The sequence below is a fragment of the Haemaphysalis longicornis genome, unplaced genomic scaffold (genome assembly GCF_048455015.1).
Source record: "Haemaphysalis longicornis isolate Haplotype H1 unplaced genomic scaffold, Haemaphysalis longicornis Haplotype H1 scaffold_3, whole genome shotgun sequence".
Taxonomy (NCBI): domain Eukaryota; kingdom Metazoa; phylum Arthropoda; class Arachnida; order Ixodida; family Ixodidae; genus Haemaphysalis; species Haemaphysalis longicornis.
Genome location: NW_027526335.1, coordinates 25,157,450 through 25,178,401, shown reverse-complemented (window position 1 = coordinate 25,178,401; position 20,952 = coordinate 25,157,450). Strand labels below are relative to the sequence as shown.

General features: G+C 51.6%; 1 protein-coding gene across 3 annotated transcripts in view; it reads right to left on the bottom strand.

Moving 5' to 3' along the window:
* Positions 1-20,952, bottom strand: part of Ndf (Nucleosome-destabilizing factor) — a 114,680-nt gene that overhangs the window by 27,479 nt on the left and 66,249 nt on the right. For all 3 annotated transcript variants that reach the window (XM_077702667.1, XM_077702668.1, XM_077702669.1), the window contains one exon: positions 5,134-5,244. In XM_077702667.1, the coding sequence (XP_077558793.1) occupies positions 5,134-5,244 (111 nt within the window). The remainder of the gene's footprint in view (positions 1-5,133; positions 5,245-20,952) is intronic.

Genomic DNA, 20,952 nt, shown 5'->3' with positions numbered 1-20,952 from the left:
TGCCAGCGACGAAAAACGCCGCCGACAAGACCCGCCGGACTTCTGCAACCGATCGCCGTCCCATCGAGACCATTTCAACAGATTGGAATGGACCTTTTAGGCCCGTTCCCTACGTCACGATCACAGAACAAGTGGATTGTCGTAGCGACAGACTACATGACGCGCTACGCAGAGACCGCCGCTCTTCCGAGGGGGACTGCACAAGAAGTGGCGAAGTTCTTTATAAGCCAGGTTGTGCTGCGACATGGAGCCCCGGAAGTCCTAATCACAGACCGCGGAACGGCATTTACTGCGGAGCTGATGCAAGGAGTATTACGCTACAGCAACACGGATCACCGAAGAACGACGGCGTACCACCCCCAAACGAACGGACTAACAGAACGTCTGAACAAGACAATCGCAGATATGCTGTCAATGTACGTTGACGTTGAACATAAGACTTGGGACGAAGTGCTCCCGTATGTCACGTTTGCGTACAACACGGCTATCCAGGAGACGACACAGCTGATGCCGTTCGAGCTTGTCTACGGTAGAAGGCCGACTACGATGCTCGACGCCATGCTTCCGCACGTGGAAGACGACGACCTCAACGCCGACGTCCACGGATATCTTCAACGTGCGGAGGAGGCCCGCCAGCTCGCTCGAGTTCGTATAACGAACCAGCAGCTGGTGGATGCGGGCCGCTACAACCTCCGACGCCGAGACGCCGAGTACCAACCAGGGGATCGTGTGTGGGTTTGGACTCCCATCCGACGACGCGGACTCAGTGAGAAGCTCCTGCGAAGGTATTTCGGACCATACCGGATTCTACGACGTGTTAGCCAACTTACCTACGAAGTGATCCCCGATGGTGACTCCGGCACATCACGACGACGCACGCGGCCTGAAGTCGTCCACGTGGTTCGCTTAAAACCTTTCTACGGACGATGACGAACTTTTATTTTCATTTGTTCGGACTGTCGCTTATGTTAGCATCGGGTCGATGCACTCTTAGAGGGGGGGGGTAATGCCGCGAACCATACCTTGGGTTTGTTTATTTGTGTTTTGCTTTTACCGCCCGGCTGCGCCGGTCTGTGTTATCTCTGCGCCAAGGGAAGCGCGTGTTCCATTCTTTCTTTCTGTGCCGCATGTGTTATCTGTTGTGATAGGGAGAGCATTCCGATCTAACGTGAACAGCCCAGAATAATCTTCTTGGATCTACTATGTTCTCGATGCGAATCGACGTTTCGAGAACCACGCGCGCCAAAAGATAAAAAGCCTGCAGTGCGGACGCCGGGGCATTCGATTCGACGTCACCGCTGCTTCGCCGCCTCTGTATTCTTTTGAGTTGTTAGGGGAGCACAAGTTCGCTCCAATAAACGTGTTTGTCATTCAACACCACTGCATCGTCCTTGTCTTCGTGACAATATTCACCCTCTGTGTAACGAAGTCCCGTTCGCTGAAATTTAAATGTAACGGTTTCGTGGACAACTAACTAGGCACGGAACTTTTGTTGTAGAAGTAGATTTTGGTAGACGCAAACGCCGAAACAGGGCCTTGATAAAACGCAAACGGCGACACAGGCTGCCCAATGATGTGGATGCAGCGAGCCATGGAGTCCGCAAACGGGCTCCTTGCCTACAAACAACGTCACTAGACCTGTTCCAGTTGTAAAACTCCGCCTGAAAGCTGCACGTGAACGTGACCCAACGTGACCCCTGTTCGTTTACGCACGTGTGGTGGCACTGCTGCCACGGTCAGGCCGATCGGCCGGCTTGGCGGGCGCTTCGTCATGCAGCACTCCGCAGTAACCGGGATGCGAAGGGGATGTTTTCGAGTTGATTGTGCCATAATGCCTGGTTTAAGCTGATGAGGCAGGTTCAATATATATATTTACGTGCTTGACGTAAGAATATTTCTGCACTGTCTTAGTGGGCTGTCTACACAGTGCAACGCCAGCAAGGTGGTGCGGACGAGCCAGTTTGGCTGCTGCACGGCCATCCTTGTTCCTACAATGCTTACAATGCTTAGGAGGGGCAAGCAAAGCCACAGCAGGCATGGTACGCAAACTCACGAGAATATTAAGGGTCCTCTAAACAAAAACGCCGCTAAGATGAGCGAAGCATCGATAACTGACGCTAGATACCCGCAAGAACTCTTGCCACAACTACACCGTACAGTCACACAACTTATTCATCTCATCAAGCGAATTTGCATCCATCAGCACGGTCTTTTTGTGAGCAAGACACCTGCCGCCTCATACAAGCCATTCTCATCGGCCACATCACGTACGGCACCCCATATGTACAGCTAAAGCCTCAAGAACACTCCAAGATTGATGCGCTCATCCGTCGGGCGTACAAAATCGGCCTCGGTCTTCCTGCCTTCACACCCACCCAGAAGCTACTGCAGTTAGGAGTGCATAACACTCTTGCTGAACTCCTGGAAGCACAGCAGGTAAACCAACTCTCCCGCCTGGCCCTGACATCTACCGGCAGAACGGTCCTCCGATCTCTGGATCGACCAAACCCTCCACCAGCAGAGCCACTCCAGCATCTCCCGCAACCTATACGTAGCTTCATCAGAGTAACCCCCATACCGCACCACATGCACCCAGAGTACAACAAGGGCCGCCATCAAGCTCGGGTCAATTACCCCAACAGACGTTATTCTGGCCAACCAGACAGCAGATACACCGACATCGCGCACTGCATTTTCACATCTCGTGCCACCCTGGCAGTCACGGATTCTACAGGTGCTATGCTCACCTCGGCCACCTTACCTAACACCACAACCGCAACAGCAGAAGCAACCGCCATAGCCCTGGCAGCCACCACCACGACAAGTACGGGCCACCTCACCATCTTAACAGACTCTCAGCAGGCCTGCCGCTACTATCTTCTTGGCCGCATTCCATATACCAGGCTCTCAAGATACTTGAATCCCTCTAGACTCCCCCAACCATCCAGATAGTGTGGACACCTGGGCATGCCTTCCTACCAGGGAATGAGGAGGCACATGCCGCTGCCCGTGAACTCATTTTCCGGGATTCCCGTCCAAGGACAGACGACTTGGCATCCGCACCATGCCTCCACCCTCTGCCGCTCAGATACACCGACCTGCTTGCCCACTACCGCCACACTCGTTTCCACTACCCCCCTCCCCACCCATCGCTCACTACAGCAGAGGCCCGGACGTGGCGCCGGCTACAGACAGGCACATACTTCAACTGTACCGTACTGTCGCACATCTCCCCGCCCCCCACATTCTCCTACTTCTGCCATTCCTGCTACCTCCCAGCCACAACAGCCCACCTTGTATGGTTCTGCCCGCACCATCTTGATCCCCTCCCTTCCCCATCCCCTGAGCGGTGGGAACGTGCACTGACCAGCCTGCACCCGAGCTGCGGAAGCGCGCGGCTTCCTGAACTGAGGACGCCACCCACCTTCTTTTTTTTTGCTCAATAAAACGTTTTACCTCCTCCAACTTCAGCCGAAATTGTATATCTTAAATTTTTGAGACTTCACACTTCATCAGGCACAAATTTATGTCTGCGAGGTGTTGGTTCGCAATGCAGCCTTCTGCCGTTTACAGAACGTGAATGGACTGTTTTCAGAACAATTGAGTCAGAATTTCAGGATTTCAGCTGGTGCGGCACGCTCGGACTTATATTTTAAGTGCGAATGCACTTCTTACGCTACCCTGAGTCACGCTTCTGCCGCCGTCCGTCTTCAGCCGCAGGTGTTATCGCGCGCGCGCCTCCTCGCCCTTAGCAACGGCACGGAGCGGAGGGGAGAGCGTGCGTAGCAACGGCGCCATGACGTAGTTCGCCACGTGACGTCGCGCGCTCTCGCCTCCTCTCCCCTTCCGCTCGCCGTGACGTCACGCGCTCTCGCCTCCTCTCCCCTTCCGTTTGCGCGCTCTCGCCTCCGTCTCCCCTTCGCTCGCCTGCCGTTTGCGCGTTCTCGCCTCCCTCTCCCCCTTCGCTGGCCTGCCGTTGCGCGTTCTCGCCTCCTCTCCCCTTTCACTCGCCTGCCATTGCGCGCTCTCGCCTTCTCTCCCGCTTCGTTCGCCTGCCGTCGCGCTGCGCGAGGGTTTAAAGGCGAGGCTGTCGCGGCCCGAACGTGATCACGTGGGGGTGTTAATGTAACTAACGGGCAAATGCCACCAAATTTCAACAAACTCCCCCTCATAGCATCACCCGTGCATTCGCACTTCCCCATGCTCCCCTTCGGGGAAATGTGGGGGAATTTTTTGGTGCATGGTGTGTGAAACTTTCTGTGCCAAAGTGGAATCTGTGTGTTGGGCAGCGGTTCACGCTGATGCCCGCATAGACAATTAGGCTCCCGCAGAAACAGAAACAGCGCGCCAGCCATGTATGTGCGCCCCGTTTTCGTTTGCAGGAACCGCTTCACGTGGTCAGCACTTCATTTTAACCGCGAATTTCAATGTAGCAAAATTTACAAGTAACTAAGTAAATTACGAATTTTACCGACTTCGTTACACCGAGGTTCACTGTATAACTGATTGAAACTTTTCCCGTGTTTTGCGAAATGACATCACTGCATAAAACCAAAGAATGTTGTCACCCCTGAGCATCTCTGGGCAACAGCAACCAAAAATTTTTTTTAGGTTATTGGAATTTATATAATCTGAAGCCAGCAATTTGTGGGCAGTTTTCCTTCCCTTGGCACACACAAACTACTGTTAGCTTAAAGTAAAGTGAACTAGGTAAGAAACGAAAAGTTGCCAATATCTATACTTTCATGTGGCCAATTCTGTGACATGTCCGCTTTACTCCCCTTCCAACTAAATTTACGCTAAACTCACTTCCAGGTTTGCACAGGGCTTAGCCAACAACAGTTTGTGATGGAACAAAAGTCCCAGAAATGTAGAGTCCTAACATGCCACTGTGCATAGGCTAAGAGGGGCTAAAACAGGTGATACGGACAGTTCGGTTCATTGGTGCATGTTGGTTAGGAAGAGTACAGCTCATAAGGTGACAAGTGAAGCAAACAGTAACTGTTTGTTTTCTGCTTCATTCACATCACCTTTTGTGATGTCATCATGCTTAACAACAAAATAAGCTACAAATTCATTCGGAATGCCAATAAGTTAACTTAAAAGAGGAAAATGAGCTGAAAATACACTTACTTCTTTGGCTGCCAGCGAATTGGAGACGCAACAGAAGGTTATGTCGCAATCTTGGACGACATCCGCCGGTGTTAACCCCTTCAGAGCACCAGCTTTGACAAAGTCTCGACACTGCAAACAGAAAAGAAGTGCGACACAAAACAGTTAAAACAAATTATAAGTCGTTAGACCACCACGAAAGAATTATAAATTAACTTGTCAGCAATTTGGCTGTAATGCAACCTATAATCAGCTCACGCATGCACACACACACACATATGCACATAAAAAAGAAGTTAAAAAAAAAAAAAGAAGCATTTAGATTACGTATTTGTTTTTATGCGAACCTGAGAGAGAAATGAAGAAACGAAAGCGTAGCACTAAAAGAATAATTAAAAAAAAATCCTGCTTTTTTTCCCTACGAACCCACTGAACCCGTTTGAAACGGAATGGTGCTCGGGAACCAAACCCGAAACATCCCGGTTCAACACCCTGGTATGCAGCAAACCTAGCCAAGAATTGTTTTTGCTTTCATAGGGCTTTGCATGGAGCCCTCCTCGAAATGCAAACATAATTTTTACAGCGAAGCAATCTATGGCTAGATCGTAGGATTTGTTTGCAAGTCAGCAGACTATGCATTGGAGCAAAGCCAACTTACTTGCAAATGCTCTGTAGCTCTTAATCAGATGGAGACAACTCAGCAAAAAATCGTACTGCGATCGGCCACTAAGAGTACTCTGTCAAATTAAATGTACTTGTCACAATTGTTTCGTGTCTTGCACTTGTGTGGTACAGATTGGGGGATAATGACAGTCTTACTTCTGCACTGCTCTTTCCGTTGCGCCACCCCCCCCCCCCCCTTCCCCCGCCCCGGCGGTTAGCGGTTATCACTAGGACGGCTAAGAGCCTGGCTACACCCTGAACGCACCGTCGTACGCAGAGGGGAGGGAGGACACGAGAGGATCGCCCACTCGCGCACGTACGCCCCATCCTGGGAGAATCCCAGATTGCGCCAACAGGGCCCCTCATGACGACGCCGGGCAGTTGTTGCCGCGCGGCAGCAGCTTCATCAGGCGGCGAAAGGGCCGACCCGAAAAGAAAAGCCGGCGCCACCGACTCCATTAACTTCGCCTCCCTCCTTGGCCCGCGTCCAACGTGCTCGCGCGTCGCAAGCGAATAACAGCCCAAGCGCGGGCTGCCCTTAGCTGCCGCGCACTACGCGATAACGCCGACCGCACTACGGGTCCCGCATCGTGCTCACGTGCCGGAACAGCCGCCCCAAACTCCGTGCTTGGTCAACGTTAAAATGACCGCAATCACCGAACACGGAGTGCCGTCAACATACGGGAGAAGCAGGCTTTAGGTGCGGAGTACCTTAGAATCACACAATGTCCGTCCGCGTCCGTGCGCATAGCAATTACAATCGCAAAAAATCACACAGGAACCGGTAGCATTCGAACCTATGTCTCGTAGACCAGACAGAGTTAGTGTCAGTCGTCTTACCCATTGGGCTACGACCCTGAGTCAATCGGCTTGCTCCCTCGCCTGTAACGGTGCGGGAGTACCTTAGGACCTCCCAATGTCCGTCCGCGTCCATCCGTGCGCACACCACCATCAAGCGAAATTCGATTTGAGCCTCGAGTTGCAGTTTCATTTATAGAATAATCAAGGTGCAACTCACGGCTCAAATCGGGTGTCACTCAGGGCGCAACGATGTCATTTCGAGTCCCAGTACTCCGCACCCTCGCCATCATCCAAGGAGTGGAGATGCTGCCATTAAAAAACACGACTGTAGCTCGTGCTTTATCGGACCTGCCCCTAACCAAGTTCTACGATGTTCGACTGTTTAAATAACACAACCGTAGAAAGTTTTACATCAGCAGGTATCCTGGATAGCCATCAGCCGCAGCCTTATTACAAGTAACACGAAGCCCGAAATAAGGGCATTCCGGCATTATCGCAGTAACCAAGAAGCGGACAGCCTCTTGTTTGTCCGCAAGGTAAAACCGTAGTCTTTCCAAATTTTATCAGGGCAGTTAACACAAAAGTACGCTAAACACGTACGTACAAGCACTCGGTGTGTTTACTTTTGCCCTCGCTTGGACGGCGCCCCGATCAATCGTGATTTGTGTATTGCAGTCGTTGGGCTTCGCTGCCCAACCACGTTTGCAGCGCAGGTTGGGGGGTCAATGTTTCTCTTATCAGATTGGCAGCCCCACAGCATTCGCTACAAAGTTGGCTTTGCTGCAAAACGTATTCCCCTGACAAACGAAAAAAAAAAAAAAAAAAAGGCCGTTGACAGCTTCGCTGTGAAAGATGAACGCCGGATTGACCCAAGCCACTTGTACGAAAATAGTTTTAGCAGTCCGTCTGTTCCGTCGTTTACGTAGTTACCGTTTGACCGGGACCCGACTGCGCCAGCGCGCGCGGGAAGGGCGAGAAGGCGCACCCCATCGTGACGAATGCACGGGCATGGTGAGGGCCGGCACGGGGAACTAATCCCCCCTACACTGCCTTACCCTTTGTTGAATATTTGCTGAATAAACATTATGCTTTGCGTCCGCCTTCCGAGTACCGCCGCGAAAAAGAAGTGTGTGTGTGGAGGGGGGGGTCATTTTTGATTTTTCGAATCTAAGCACCCTCCCCCCTTTTCACTTTAGGCATCACGATCGCGGGGGAAAAAGAGGGCGCTCAAACTCGAGTAAATACGACACACCCACGCAAACACACACACACACATACACGCACGCTAGTGCTCAAGCGGCGCAGAATTAGGAATGTCTGTAATTTACAGTGCATAAATAAACTTACTGATATATTACGCTTTCATGACGACTAGGTCAAATGAGCACACCTCTCGGAGTGGCAAAGGAAACTTCGGCTAAAGCGGCCATCAATCAGTAAGTTCAATCAAACCAACAACAACGGGCATAAAATCACGAAGTCGCGGGCAACGCAAGCGCTGCACCAGCAGGTGCGCCCGCAGGCCCAGCAGCAGCTGCTCTTACGCCGCGGGAAACAATCCCCAATCCGCCCCGCTGTCAACTCAGCTGTTCCTGCGCGCCTGTCACTTCCAGAGGCTTGTTTCCGGTTGAACAGGGCCCCGCACTCTACACCTACCCCGAGCTTCCAGAGGCAGCGTGCCCACAAGGACGACCCCAGGGTCGTCCATTCCGCCTACAAGCAAGCAGCTTTTTAACACAAACCAGTTTTTTTTTTTCGCGTTGGCCCAGGAAGGCGCTTCATTCAATCTACATAAACGTTCGAAGGCGGATGACTTCCCGTCAAGCCTTGTAGAGGAATCCGCAGAATGGAGCATCAAAAGTGGTCAACAAGGCACATGTTTACGTTGTACGTCAAGTGGCATTGCAAGACGGAAGGCCTGAAACGTGAGAAAAAAACACGGGCTTGATGCGCATGAGCACAGCTTTGGGCAAAGCAACCTTTACATAACAAAACGGAGCTAACGCTTTTGTTTACTCTGCATTCTCTTTCCCCAAATCTCTCGATTTCGCCAACTGTTCCACCCCCCCCAATATTTTTCATGAACCTACAACGCATTCGCGCGTTTCCGTTTCTTTCGAAATTCCATGCCGGCCGCCCACTGATCAGCGTGCAGTCGACATTGCGGAAGTGTCAGCCATCTCTCAGCAGGCTATTATGACACGGGGGAAGCTGGCCATAGCGGCTGAGTTCATCTTACAAATATAGTTCCACAAAGTGCGCCACCGCTGGCCGTCAAAGTGGGCACACAATGCGAGACAATGCAAGTGACGACGAATAAATGCTCGTTACGTCGTTTAAATGTGTCAGGTTCCCTTCGATCTTTCAATGTCTGGTGTCTCAATTAAATTGTTTACACTGGTTTCCTGAATTTCATTGTAAACGCACACAATCGTGGCCGCGTTTACGACAGCCCAACTCACACGGAAAGCACGCTCAGAGATAGCACAGCATGCGCAGAGGCAGCTCTGGTTAAACGAACAAGTTCTGCCCTACCGTAGTTGTTTGACACAAGCGCGACCAAACCCCGTCCCAATCATGCCACACACCCAACCGAAGAATCCCCGGATTAGAGAGACGCTGCACATTTATAAAACGACGCGCCAATCGAATTGCGGCCTCGAAGGCTGTCGCGGGGCTTTCCCGAGCAAACAAACTCTGCTGCGCACTTCTCCACCCAGTAAGCTGCCAGGCCTCACGGACGATGCACGGGGTGCGCGCGCAAGCGAAGAGAAGTTCGTTTAGGCCGCGATCACTTCGCGCAGCTGGAAGCGCGCTGTCACATGTGACGCGACAGACTCTACATGCTAAACCAACTTCCACAGACGCGCTGTCAAGCTGTTGAGGAAACAACAGCAGCTCGACAGTGCAGCAGCGCTCACCACTCTCGCCGCGCCCTTTCTGCCCCGCCGAAGCACTGTTTTCCGAGTTTAGCTATGTACCAACGAGCCCGCATTGACACACATCTTTTCTAAACACGAGCGCCAGATTACGTGCGAGCGCTGTCACGAATAATTGTACCGCGGCGGAACACGACTATAAAGAGGCGGAGCTAACATTGAGAAATCAATCGATTCCAGGTGAACTGCTCCGCCGAAGAGTTGGAAGTTTCAGTGCGCTGCGACGCCGACAGGCGGCGCCAGCGTCCCCCAAACAGCCTTGTCCCAGAATGCGGCGGCCGCCCTTGCTACCCTTGCGACACGACGACGCCGCTAAAAGGGAGCGCACGGAACGCTATGGGGCCGCGTCGATAGTCGCTTCACGGACGACACAAAAACGAAGGGCCGTTTGCCGAGGGCGGAACCCGATAAGCTCGCTCCATCACACAAAAACCCGTTACGCAACATGGAATGACTGCTTATCGCAGATCTCTTTCGCGGAATGCACTCTCGGGTAACAGGCCAGAGCCTTCGCGACCATCCGTCAGTACGGCTCCTCACGATCAGCACTTCATGCGGAGCGACTTCCAAGCGCTCCGCAGTTAAGATACCGCTATCGACACCGACATTAGGCGAGCGACCTTGCTGATGGCCGAACATGGCGGCTGAGGATACGGACTTTTGTTGCAGCTGTTTGCAGTTACAAGTGCTCTCCCTCGCTTCAGTAATGTGAATCTCGAATTCAGAAACTAGTTGGGTTGAGTAAATCATGCAACTTGACTAAGGCCAGAATTTCGTGGATTATATGTCAACAACTCCTGCTTCTGCTCATTTTCGTAGTTCCTGGTCTTCGTCGCGTCTCTTGATGCGCACTTTTGACCCTGTCGCTAACGTGCATGAAGTAAAAACCCGCCATCGACTATTTCGGGGCCTGGTACCGGCAAGCCCATACGTGGAAAGCATCTCGACGGGGGTGACGGGCTAGCCAAGGCGGCTCGTAACGTGCAATCAATGCACGCTATCTCAAAGGAGCCATCAACGCGGGTGAGGGACTAGACAAGGCCTTTCATATCGTGCAATCAGTGCAGGCTATCTCAAAGGGGCCCAAGCTACCCACCGGATAACATTTCCGTAAGTTACCCTTCTGGGGCGGTATTCTCGTAACTGTCTCTTTTGAAAACGTCCATTTCATCGTGACGTACTTCCGGTTAAGCAGTGGACGTTGGCAGCATGGAGCAAAGTTAGCAGTAGGTTTGCCGCGCTTGCGTTACGTCACTTCCGGTTGTTGGCTTTTAGCCAATCAGTGCTCGCCAAAAGGGACACTTTTGAAAGGGACGCAAAAGGGACAAAACCCGAGAATACCGCCCCTGGGGCGGTATTCTCGTAACTGTCCCTTTTGAAAACGTCCCTTTTGCGTCCCTTTCATCGTGACGTAACTTCCGGTTAAGAGAGGGACGTTGGCAGCATGGAGGAAGGTTGGCAGTAGGTTTGCCGCGCTTGCGTTACGTCACTTCCGGCTGTTGGCTTTTAGCCAATCAGGACTCGCCAAAAAGGACACTTTGAAAGGGACGCAAAAGGGACAAAACTCGAGAATACCGCCCCTGGTACGTGCTACGTTGGAATGCGCACTACGCGAACACAGCCGCACCGCAGTTGCGCACGACTGACGGCCATAATTATCGGAATGCAGATAAAGAGAACGAGAGCGAGAGAATGCAATGGGAGCTTAAAAGTGTCGTGGTGAAGATCCCAATGCATGGCAGACAGGGCGCACGCTCGGCTGTTTTGCAGTGAAAGCGAGAGAGAAGAGAGAGGATTTACCGCTTGCTCGGCGGTTGGTCGTGTGTACAGAAGATACGGCATTAATTACGTGAAGCAGGCGCTGTTTCTGAAGTTCAGGGAACGCTTGCCGCCCGACAGCGAACAATCTTATCGTCCACACTTCCGCCCCAAACTACGGCAGTTGCCAACGGCATTAAAATGTAGAAAGAAGTAGCACATCAGGCATGCTGTTTCGCAGATGCTACACAGTTGCTTTGAGCTCTCGAAGGCTGTACGTCTTGTCCGCACTCCATTACTTAAGAGCCCCGCCCCTATAAACCTTGCGGTGACGGAGGCGCGAGACACCTTTCATGGTCCTACACTGTATCTAGAAGCAGGGCTAGAAGTTTGTTTGCAAGCGCTAGGCGCCGCCTTTACACTAATATTTGTCCGATAAACGTGTTCTGCTTCTTCACTGAAAGCTTGCACGACGGTGATTCCGAAATTTCTCGTGCCTATTTTGAAGTTGAAGAAAACCAAAGCTAAACGAAAAAAAAGTTTCACTGTGAAGTGAACAAATTGGAATCGCTGCCAATATACCAAAAAACGTAATATAAGACTAACATGGTAGGCCACAATTGGCACTGGTTGACAAGTTACTTCGCAGTTCGAAAATTTATTCAAAATAGACTTCAAGAAGTTGATAACGAGTGGCCGTGCACTGTTCTTTTCGTGCATGAACAAACAAGTTGAGCATCTTGGAGCCACAAAAAAAATGTAACAGAGGTCCAACACAGCGACACGCAGTGACTAGAGACTTGCGTATGAAGTTATGTACTCTACAGCACTGAGAAGGGTGGAATTATACTCGCGTACAAGAACGGCAATAGCTCATGTAGTGTTAGATGTCAACACGCCCCCCCCCCCTGAAACGAGATTGCAATTAATGCGTAACATCATGTTCTTTTTCACACCTAGTCCTCTTAGCAGTCGCTGCAGGAATATAAAATCAGATTGAATGCCAGAAATCACGGAAGCGACTCGTGTCACGTTCAAAATACTCGCAGCAGTAAGGCACTTTTTGGGCCACGCGGAGAAACGGCCGGCTGAGGTGATGAGGCGCAGAGTAAAATGTGTTTTGAGAGGACGTTGAGAGCAATGGATCAACGTAGGTGGGCAGCTAAGGTTTTTAGCTACCTATACTTGAAAAGCGTGTGCACGCAGTGGTTAAGGGAGACTAGAAGGCTAACGATGAAATACGGAAAGAACAGTGGAGAATCCAAAACAGCCAAGGTAACCAAAGGAGAGGCCAGGCAGATAGAAACGGATAAATGGAGAGCAAAAATGGGAGCTAAAACGTCGTTAGAGATGTACAGGGCGGAGGAATCGGGCATCAGAAAGAAAAATTGCTTCCCTACTACGCCGGGGTCCCAAAGGAGCTCCCCGCCCAGTAACGCCTCGGCGCTCAGGCGCAAGCAGTAGTGCTCAGAAGGGCTACGTCCGTGGCGATATTCCGCCTGCATAGGAAGGAACATGCGATCCCAATCTCCGAGGCAGACGAGGAGGAGGACTCCGTTCTAGAGCTTCCGAGAAGCGCGACTTCCCGTTACCGTTGTGTTGCAGGGATGTGACGTCGTCGGCGCTGTTTACGCGTTCGGGGCGCACCTATTGATGTCGCCTTCTGTACAGCTGCGCGTTTGTTTGCGATCGCGGCGCGCGCAGCAGCGAGTGAGAGCCGTGAGCGCACGTGCCTCTCTGCATTCACGTGCTGTGATGCGCGCAGTGCTCCGTTCTCACCCGCGAAGACGACGCATGCTTTGGAGCACGAGCCGAATTGTTCACAGTTTGTTGCTCTCACGGCGAAGACGAGTGCCGTTCATAGCAACCCGAGGAAGGGGAGATTGGACAATCGCATTACGTTCGAGTAATCGCACGGGCAATGTTTGCTCTCCTCAGGGTGTCTAGCAAATCCCCTAATTCAATTTCCCTGACTTTTCCAGGTTTTCCATGACCATTTTAGTTGAAATTCCCTGACCGATACATCACGCGTCATTTTGTGGAAATGGTCCGTGAAGCATATATAAAGCGTAGAGAAAATGCATTCTATCATAAGGAAAAGCACATTTGTTGCAAGTGCCCTAATTCTCAAAATGCGCTTTGAATAACTTCAGTTTGTTCAGTTTGAGGTTTGCTTGCATTCAGTTACGGCTTCAGAGTTTATTTCATCTTGCGGGATAGAATCTTCAAGTTGCGTATCAGTGAGCACCTTTTGCTTTTTTTTCTTGATTGTCTTGGCTTGACATGGAACGTGAACCGCATGGTGCGTTTTTGCACGCGATTCGGGTGCGTCGGCGTTGCGCGTGCGATTTTTTGACGCCCGCGTAGACGATTCGCGTACGCGGCGCTTCTGCCGCTCAGAAAATGACGCGCGTCGCGCGCGGCAGTGGGAGGAGCCTGACGACTTGTGCCAATGGGGAGCCGCGCGCCTCATGGCGGCAGTTTCGAAGTTCTCGAGACAGCCGGCTGGCTCCGCCAGAGATGTTTCGGCTTATTATCCCGGCAGGTATTGCATGGGTGCTTTCAGTAGCCGCACGGATGATGTTTTATAGTACCATTTTCGCCCACATTATAAGCTCCTTCACCTCACAAGCAACTTCGTGTGCGCCTTGTGCGACATTTAAAGGGACACTGAAGTGATATGTAAACATTGCGGGATTACTAGCGCAAATTGTAGTCCGGAGTCCCCAGGCCATGTTTCGACCACTCTAGGCGCGTTTACGCGATTTTATTTAGTAGAAAAACTAATTCGAAAACGCTGTCCTCCTCTCTTTACGCTCGCCCATTTTCTGTGGCGTTTTCGTGTGACGTCAGGAGGGGATGAGCTGGCAATTGGCTGCGCCACGGCTGCGCTACTGCACGGCTCCCCGGCCGACAGAGTCAGTCGGCCCAGCGTTTCGTCCGCCGGCCACCGGCGGGTCGTCGCAATCAAGGAGGTTAAAAAAAAATTGCTTGGTCGCAATTCGTTCGCTTAGTTGAAACGAAGCCACGACACGTTTGTGAATGGAAGAATGTGCCTTTCTTTACTTGGTTTGTTTGTACACTCTATCTAGCTCCAAGTCAAGGTCGCTTCACACAAGCGCTGCACATGCGACGCTTCGCTGACTGGTACGCCAGTAGGAAAATATAAGGCCTGTTGAAGGCGGGAGAAGAGTCAGCGAAGTCAATATAGGTACTAAGCAAATAAAATCAACTGATATTTTTACCGTACAGCGTAAAACTAGGGCGCGGGAAGCACTTTTTTGCGCTGGGCGAACAAGCACAGCGGTCAGCAGCACGACTACGCATCTGCGAACGCTTTTCCGTCTACGAAATGCAATTGCTAGACGTGAGCTACTGTGGAAACTCGGGCGACGCTTACTGCACGATCGCAGTACAACAAATAGTCACCTAAGCGGCTTGAAATGCCAAAACTAAATAAAAGTGTAAACCGGTTGTACAATATATACCCTATATTAGCACGGCTATCGCGTCCTGCTCCGTAGCTTAGCAGTCTGAGGCGCTAGGAATTCACTGCAAATGTTTTGCGAGTCACGAGTTCGAATCCCCGCGGGTACGTGCTTTTTTTTTTTTTTGTAAGTTAACTATTTTGTTTTCCGCCGATGTTTTCTATATTGAGTTCACCTTTTTTGGGGCCGCAACGTTCATGGCTACACGAACTAGTTCACAAAACGCGCGCAGGCTGGCACTGGCGCGCTAGCGAGTTCTCGTTGGCGTGCTGTTGCCATAAGCACCGACTGCTTGCAGGCAGTGGGCACAGGCCAGAATGAACAGACCCTTGGCCTGGTGCGAACACGCTTTTTACGATACAGGCATGAGGGAGGCAAGCTCCAAATATGGGGGAAAAGCGCATGACATTTGGGCGTCTGCGGGTACGCGGAGGGCGTTCATGCACTGCGTAGGTCTCGGCTAGTGAATGCTACGACTACAAGCCGTCCTGGGAGGCTTATCTTGTGCATTTTACAGCCGACAACATGGCAGAAGCGCGGTACGATGATTACTGAGATATTGAGAATGCCCATCCAACAAAGCCATTGGTTATGTTTTACAGAACCGAAACCGAAACCGAAACTTGTGTGATTGCTAACCTTGGGCATCGTCCAATCACGGCGCCCCTCCTCTCAACGTCACAGCCTTAGTTGGTGCGGCCGCCGCAAACCGCGCATGGTAGTTTTTCTTCTTTCGCGCTTTGTAAAATAATTACCGATTTGTCAACCGGATTAACGATGAAAAGTGTGCTAATTTGAGCCAGTCTACGCAGTGCAAGCAAAAAACGGGAGCTTGACAAATTCACTTCAGTGTCCCTTTAAGAGAGCGCTTAGAAGCGGTCGCTCGAGCTCCCGTCACCACTTCGCGGTCGAAGCCGCCGCCATGTTGCCGCCACCGCCAGCACCACGCGCAGCGTGCGGGTGGTGCCGCGGCAGCGTACGCGCGCCTGTTAGGTGCGCGGCGCGTTTTCGCGAGCAGAAAACGCCCCATGCGGTTCACTGGGTTCGCGCTAAACCATGCCATGTTCCTTTTTGATTATGTAATTCTGGCTCCTGATGTCAAAGAAAGAAGTTCTTTCAAGATTAGCCCCCAAAAAGCGCTGCCTTTTAAAATTCGCTGAAAAAAAAAAAGCCCGTTGTGCGTGCGATTTGGGCACCACCTACATCGTCCCTCTGCGCAAATGCAGTTCTCTGAATGCACCCAGCAACCTAAGCCAGCTGCGAGCTGCGTGAACCGCAAGGCGAGTTTCTGCACGCGATTCATGCGCGGTATTTTCACGGCCACGTCGACGATTTCGTGCCTGCGGTGGCTCCTTCCCTGCACAAGCAACTGCGTTTGTGCCTTGAGTAGCATTTCAAAAAGCGGTTGGAAGCGGTCGTTGGAGCTACCGCACTACTTCGCGGCCGGCGCTGCCGCCATGTTGCCGGCGCCTGCCGCTCGGCACGCACCGTGGTGGTGGCAGTGGTGGTTTCCGCGGCGGCGTCAGCGCGCCTCAGGCGTGGGCGCCGCGTTTTCGCTTGCAGAAAAACCAGAAAACGTTTCATGCGGTTCACGCTGTCGTCGCACGCGAACGTGTTGCGTTTGGTAACTTATGGGAGCCTCCAACACTGTTTTCCCCTATTTTAAGATTGTGTGGGCAGGCCCCGAAGTTGTTTTTCCTGACTGGTACTACTTGACTGAAAAATTCCCTGACAATTTCCTGACTTTTCCCGGTGGCTCAAAATTCCCTGACTTTTCCCTGTTTTCCCGGTTTTCCCGGTCGCTAGACACCCTGTCTCCTGTACATGCAACGACCATGCTCAAAATGGGGGTTTACAGCACCCAAGATACAACACCTGAGCTATGAGGTGCGCCGCACGTGAGAACCGCGGATTATTTGGGACCAACTGAGCTTCCTAGGCGTTCCTTCGAAACCTCCAGGCGTTGCGACATGGAATACGCGACCCCGTGCTCAACAAGGTGACGAGAGCGGTGGCTGGCTTCGTCACACAAGCTTAAAAAAAAAAAAAAAAATCTTAGCGAAAACGACGCCTACGACCGCAAACACCGCTCTCGCCAAGGACATAGAACCATCCGCCGCGTACACTGGTCCCAAGACGCCTTGTGCGGGTGCCCGCTTCCTGACGAGCCTGTAACGACGGAAATTTTCCCCGCTCTCTTGCAAGGTGAAGGAATCAGACCGAAGCCTGCAACCAGGAAGGCATTTTCATTTCATAGTTCGCTGCAATGGGTCATGTCCAAAGCCGTTTGCACCATGCGAGTTGAAAACACCGGTAAAATACATACCAGAATGAAGACCAGAACACGTTTACAAGTTCAATTTTTTCCCCCGACCCCTATAGTGAAAATTCACTTGAACGAACTTCATGGGACCTCAGGAAAAAGTTTGTTGAAGCTGAAGTTCACTCAACTGAAATAAGTATGTTGCAACTCGCTACCACAAGCTAAAGGAAACATCGGAATGTTCCTGGATCGTAAATCCTTTTAGCCATGTGGCAACGGCCTCGTCGACTTTAGTGAAATACTGAGAGCACAATCTTTTGCGCGCGGGGCCGAGCTGCACACTTTCCGATGCGGCTGTAAAAAGCCTGCTGTAGGCTTATTTTGTATGCAAGGACCCTCAAACGAAGTGCTGGGTACAGCAAACGTTTAATATATTTTAATATATTTAAATATAATATATATTAAATATATTGTATTAAATATAATATTTAAATATAATAAATATGTAATATATTAAACAGCAAACGTTTAATATATTTAAATTCACTCTAAAACAGTACTTTATTGCTCGTTCTGGAGAAAGGGACCCACCGCTAGCGCCACTAACCATGACGTCATACCACGTTAGCGACTCGAGTGACGTCAACGCGAATCCCAGTTACCTGTTTGGTCGGATCAGCAAGCGAGTGCGAACCCCGTCTACTGCGCTACGAAGCACCTCCTCTGTTGCCTGGCTACTGTTGTGTTATGAACTACCGTCCAAGCAAATTCGGGGACCCTGTAAGCTTTCCCAAGTTCCCCCGAGACAAGCACAGAGAGGCAGCTTGCTGCGACTCAAAATTCCAGAGCGGTTCCAGGCACTCAACCTTTATTGCTTTTTACTACACTGGACGCGAAAACGCGCCGCGCAGACAGGCGCACTGAGGGAATCTGCATGGTCGCTGCGCGGGCGGCGGCCGCGAAGTAGCTCGAGCGATAGCTTGTTACCGCTGCACTAAATGGGTCGCAAGTCCCAAACAAAGCTGCACATACGAGAAAGGAGGTAATGATGAGATGGCGAATTGCATTAAAAATCATCACCTGCACCGCTTACGAGAGCGGCAATAGAATATCCGCCGCAGTATTACGCCTGACATCTGTAGGCGGACCTGTAGGCAGACGGGCCGGCTGCTCCCAGCGCGCGTTTCCCGTGCATTGCCTCGCGCGTCGTTCTCTAGCCGCGACAGCAATTAGCACTCGCAGCGCCTGCATCACGCCCACGGCCGCTTTTCGGACGGCTGACGAGATCGGTAAGTAGGGGATTTGGGAGAGACTGCCGCCGACGTGGAATCGGCAGCGTGAAACAGCAGCTCTGCTCTTCGGTACAACTTGGTTACTGCAAACAGTGATATCCGTCCGACAGTCGCATTCTCCGTGTGAGCGAAGGAGCTGGCCGAGCGGAAGTCCGCCTGCGGTGACGTCACGACCTCCCTCGGATTTCTTCGCTAAAATGCCGCCTTGTGCGAAATACCGCTTAAAGGGGCCCTGAAAGGCATTTTGAGCACACTAAATGAACTAGCGCAACCGTTAGATTGGGTCGTCAACGTCCTCTGTGCCAAGTATTACTTTTTTACGCGCAGCGGAAAGCTCACACTTTTGTTGCAAAATTTGTCGTTTTTTTCTCACCCTTTCCTTCGTGTTTTTGGACGCCGCCATCTTCACATGTCTACATCATCGATTCCCAGATGTTCGTCATGAGCTAGACATCCTGCTATTGGGCGGCTTTTTCACGCACTTCCGGCAAAGAGATGAGTCGTCTGCTCAGCGTCGGCTCGCCGGCTGATCTGCCAGCGGAGTGCCGGAGTGCTTGGGCATTTTACGACAAACGAAACAAGTGTAAAACAAACGCTTAACCGTTTGTATTGAATGCAACACGGCCATAACACGACATAGATATTCTCTTACCTGAGTACGTTCCATAAAGAAAGCGTTCAAGCCCCGCGGCACTTCTTTCGTGCAATCGCAGAGAACGCCCTGAGCCGAATGCCCGGGTTTGACGCATACATTTTATTCAGCTTCAAAACAATCCAGAGATGCGTTTCTAACGAATACAACGTCACAAGATGCGTTGAAAGTCTGAACCCCGATTGACAGAGGATGGGTTGCCTCCTGCCCGTCGTAAATTCGGTACTCACTTCGGTACTCACGGTACTTCGAAGTCACTTACCTCTGGCGCACAAGCCGATGGCTTTTAGCCACGCACACTGCACATACCCCATGCGAGGTTGAGTCGTACGTCGCTCGAGAAAGATTATCCAGACCATGGGAAGAACTATCCACCCGCAGAAGCACAACGTCGCATTTCATCGCGAAACAAAGGCGTCCACAACACACACACCATCGCCTACTGTAATGCCAAACGCATCTCGCACTTCCCAATAGGAGTGGGTGGTACGCCTGCAGTGCCCACATGTCGCGAGGTGGGGCCACAAGCTGAACCGGGATCACGGAACCGTAACTGACTTCTGGAGCGGTTTGTGCCTTGTTGCCAAGGCAACCGATGTTTGAGATTGTCAAAGAAATGGCGCTCGCTCCAGCGCTAGAAGGCTCACAGCCGCGGCGGAGCATGTTTTGCCAACGTTGCCGCTCTCCACCACGCGTCGCCCCAAGCTGAACTGGTCACATGATTGAAGCGTTTTGTGCACGGGTTCTGTATCGGTTCAAAATGTCTTTTTCACATTGCGCCGGCAGGAATTACCACCGCCGCAAAATAAGACCCGGCACCAGCGGGGCCACATCTGATACGGCGCTTTTTGGATAAACAGTGCGCGGTGCATCAAGGGAACGAGCGCACGACCCTCCCCGTGCGGCTGCGAGTTGGCCGCCGATAAAAAGTCATGTGCCGCCAGCAACGTACACCGCGAAAGGGCAAGGCCAGGCCGCCGCATACATGCGGCCAGATTTTTCGTTCGCTTTTCCAGCCTTGAGCGGAGTGCGTGCGGGATTCATGGTGTCAACATGGTGTCAACAAAGCTTGCCCGTAGCAGACGACGGTCTGAGCAGCGCAACAGCGGAAGTACGTCACCGCTGCGGAGCGCAGCATCATGGGAGGCGAGGCTTGCGCGCCGTCAACAGCGGAGAGTAAGTCGAAAGGAGGAGGAAACTCGGAGCGACGATAATGCGCGGTTTTTGATTTACGATTTCTCAGCTAATACTCATCGCTTTAACAAAATTCTTGCGGGAGGAGATTGCAAATACATTGCTTTATTTGGGTGCATGTACATCCATGCATCGGCGGAAGGTATTTCAGGACCCCTTTAAAGGCCAACTGCACTCAAAATTTCAACCTCTTAAAAACGTTATTGTCGTATAGCCCGCCTAAAAACACCGCAAGGTAGAAAATATGACAGCTGAAATGCGCGTATTGCTTTCTATAAAGCAATATGAAACGTTTGCAACAAAGAACGCACAAGCAACATATTTTATGTCTCAAACCCTTTAAGTGAAGCCACCGCTTTGCTGCATTCTACCTGAACGAGTGAATCTAAAGAAACCTTTTCGCTGCAAGAAGCCACTAGCCAGCGCCAATATTTCGCTACAACGAACCTCGCTCCACCAGGACCCTAGCCAGTAACGACGCAAACGAACGCCGCAGCTGCAGCGCCCCACGCAGTCTGTGACTGATAAACGAATAGGACAAGTACTTCGGACCAGTAGTAGCGCCTCAAGTCCCAATTGCACCGCAAGAGCAAGTATACCTGGGATGATTGATTGATTGTGCGGTTTAACGCGCCGACGCAACGCAGGCGCGCCGTAGTGGAGGGCTCCGGATTAATTTTGACCACCTGGGGATCTTTAACGTGCGCCGAAATCTCGTACACACAGGCGTTTTTGCTTTTCGCCTCCATCAGAAAAGCGGCCGCCGCGGCCGGGAATCGAACCCGCGACC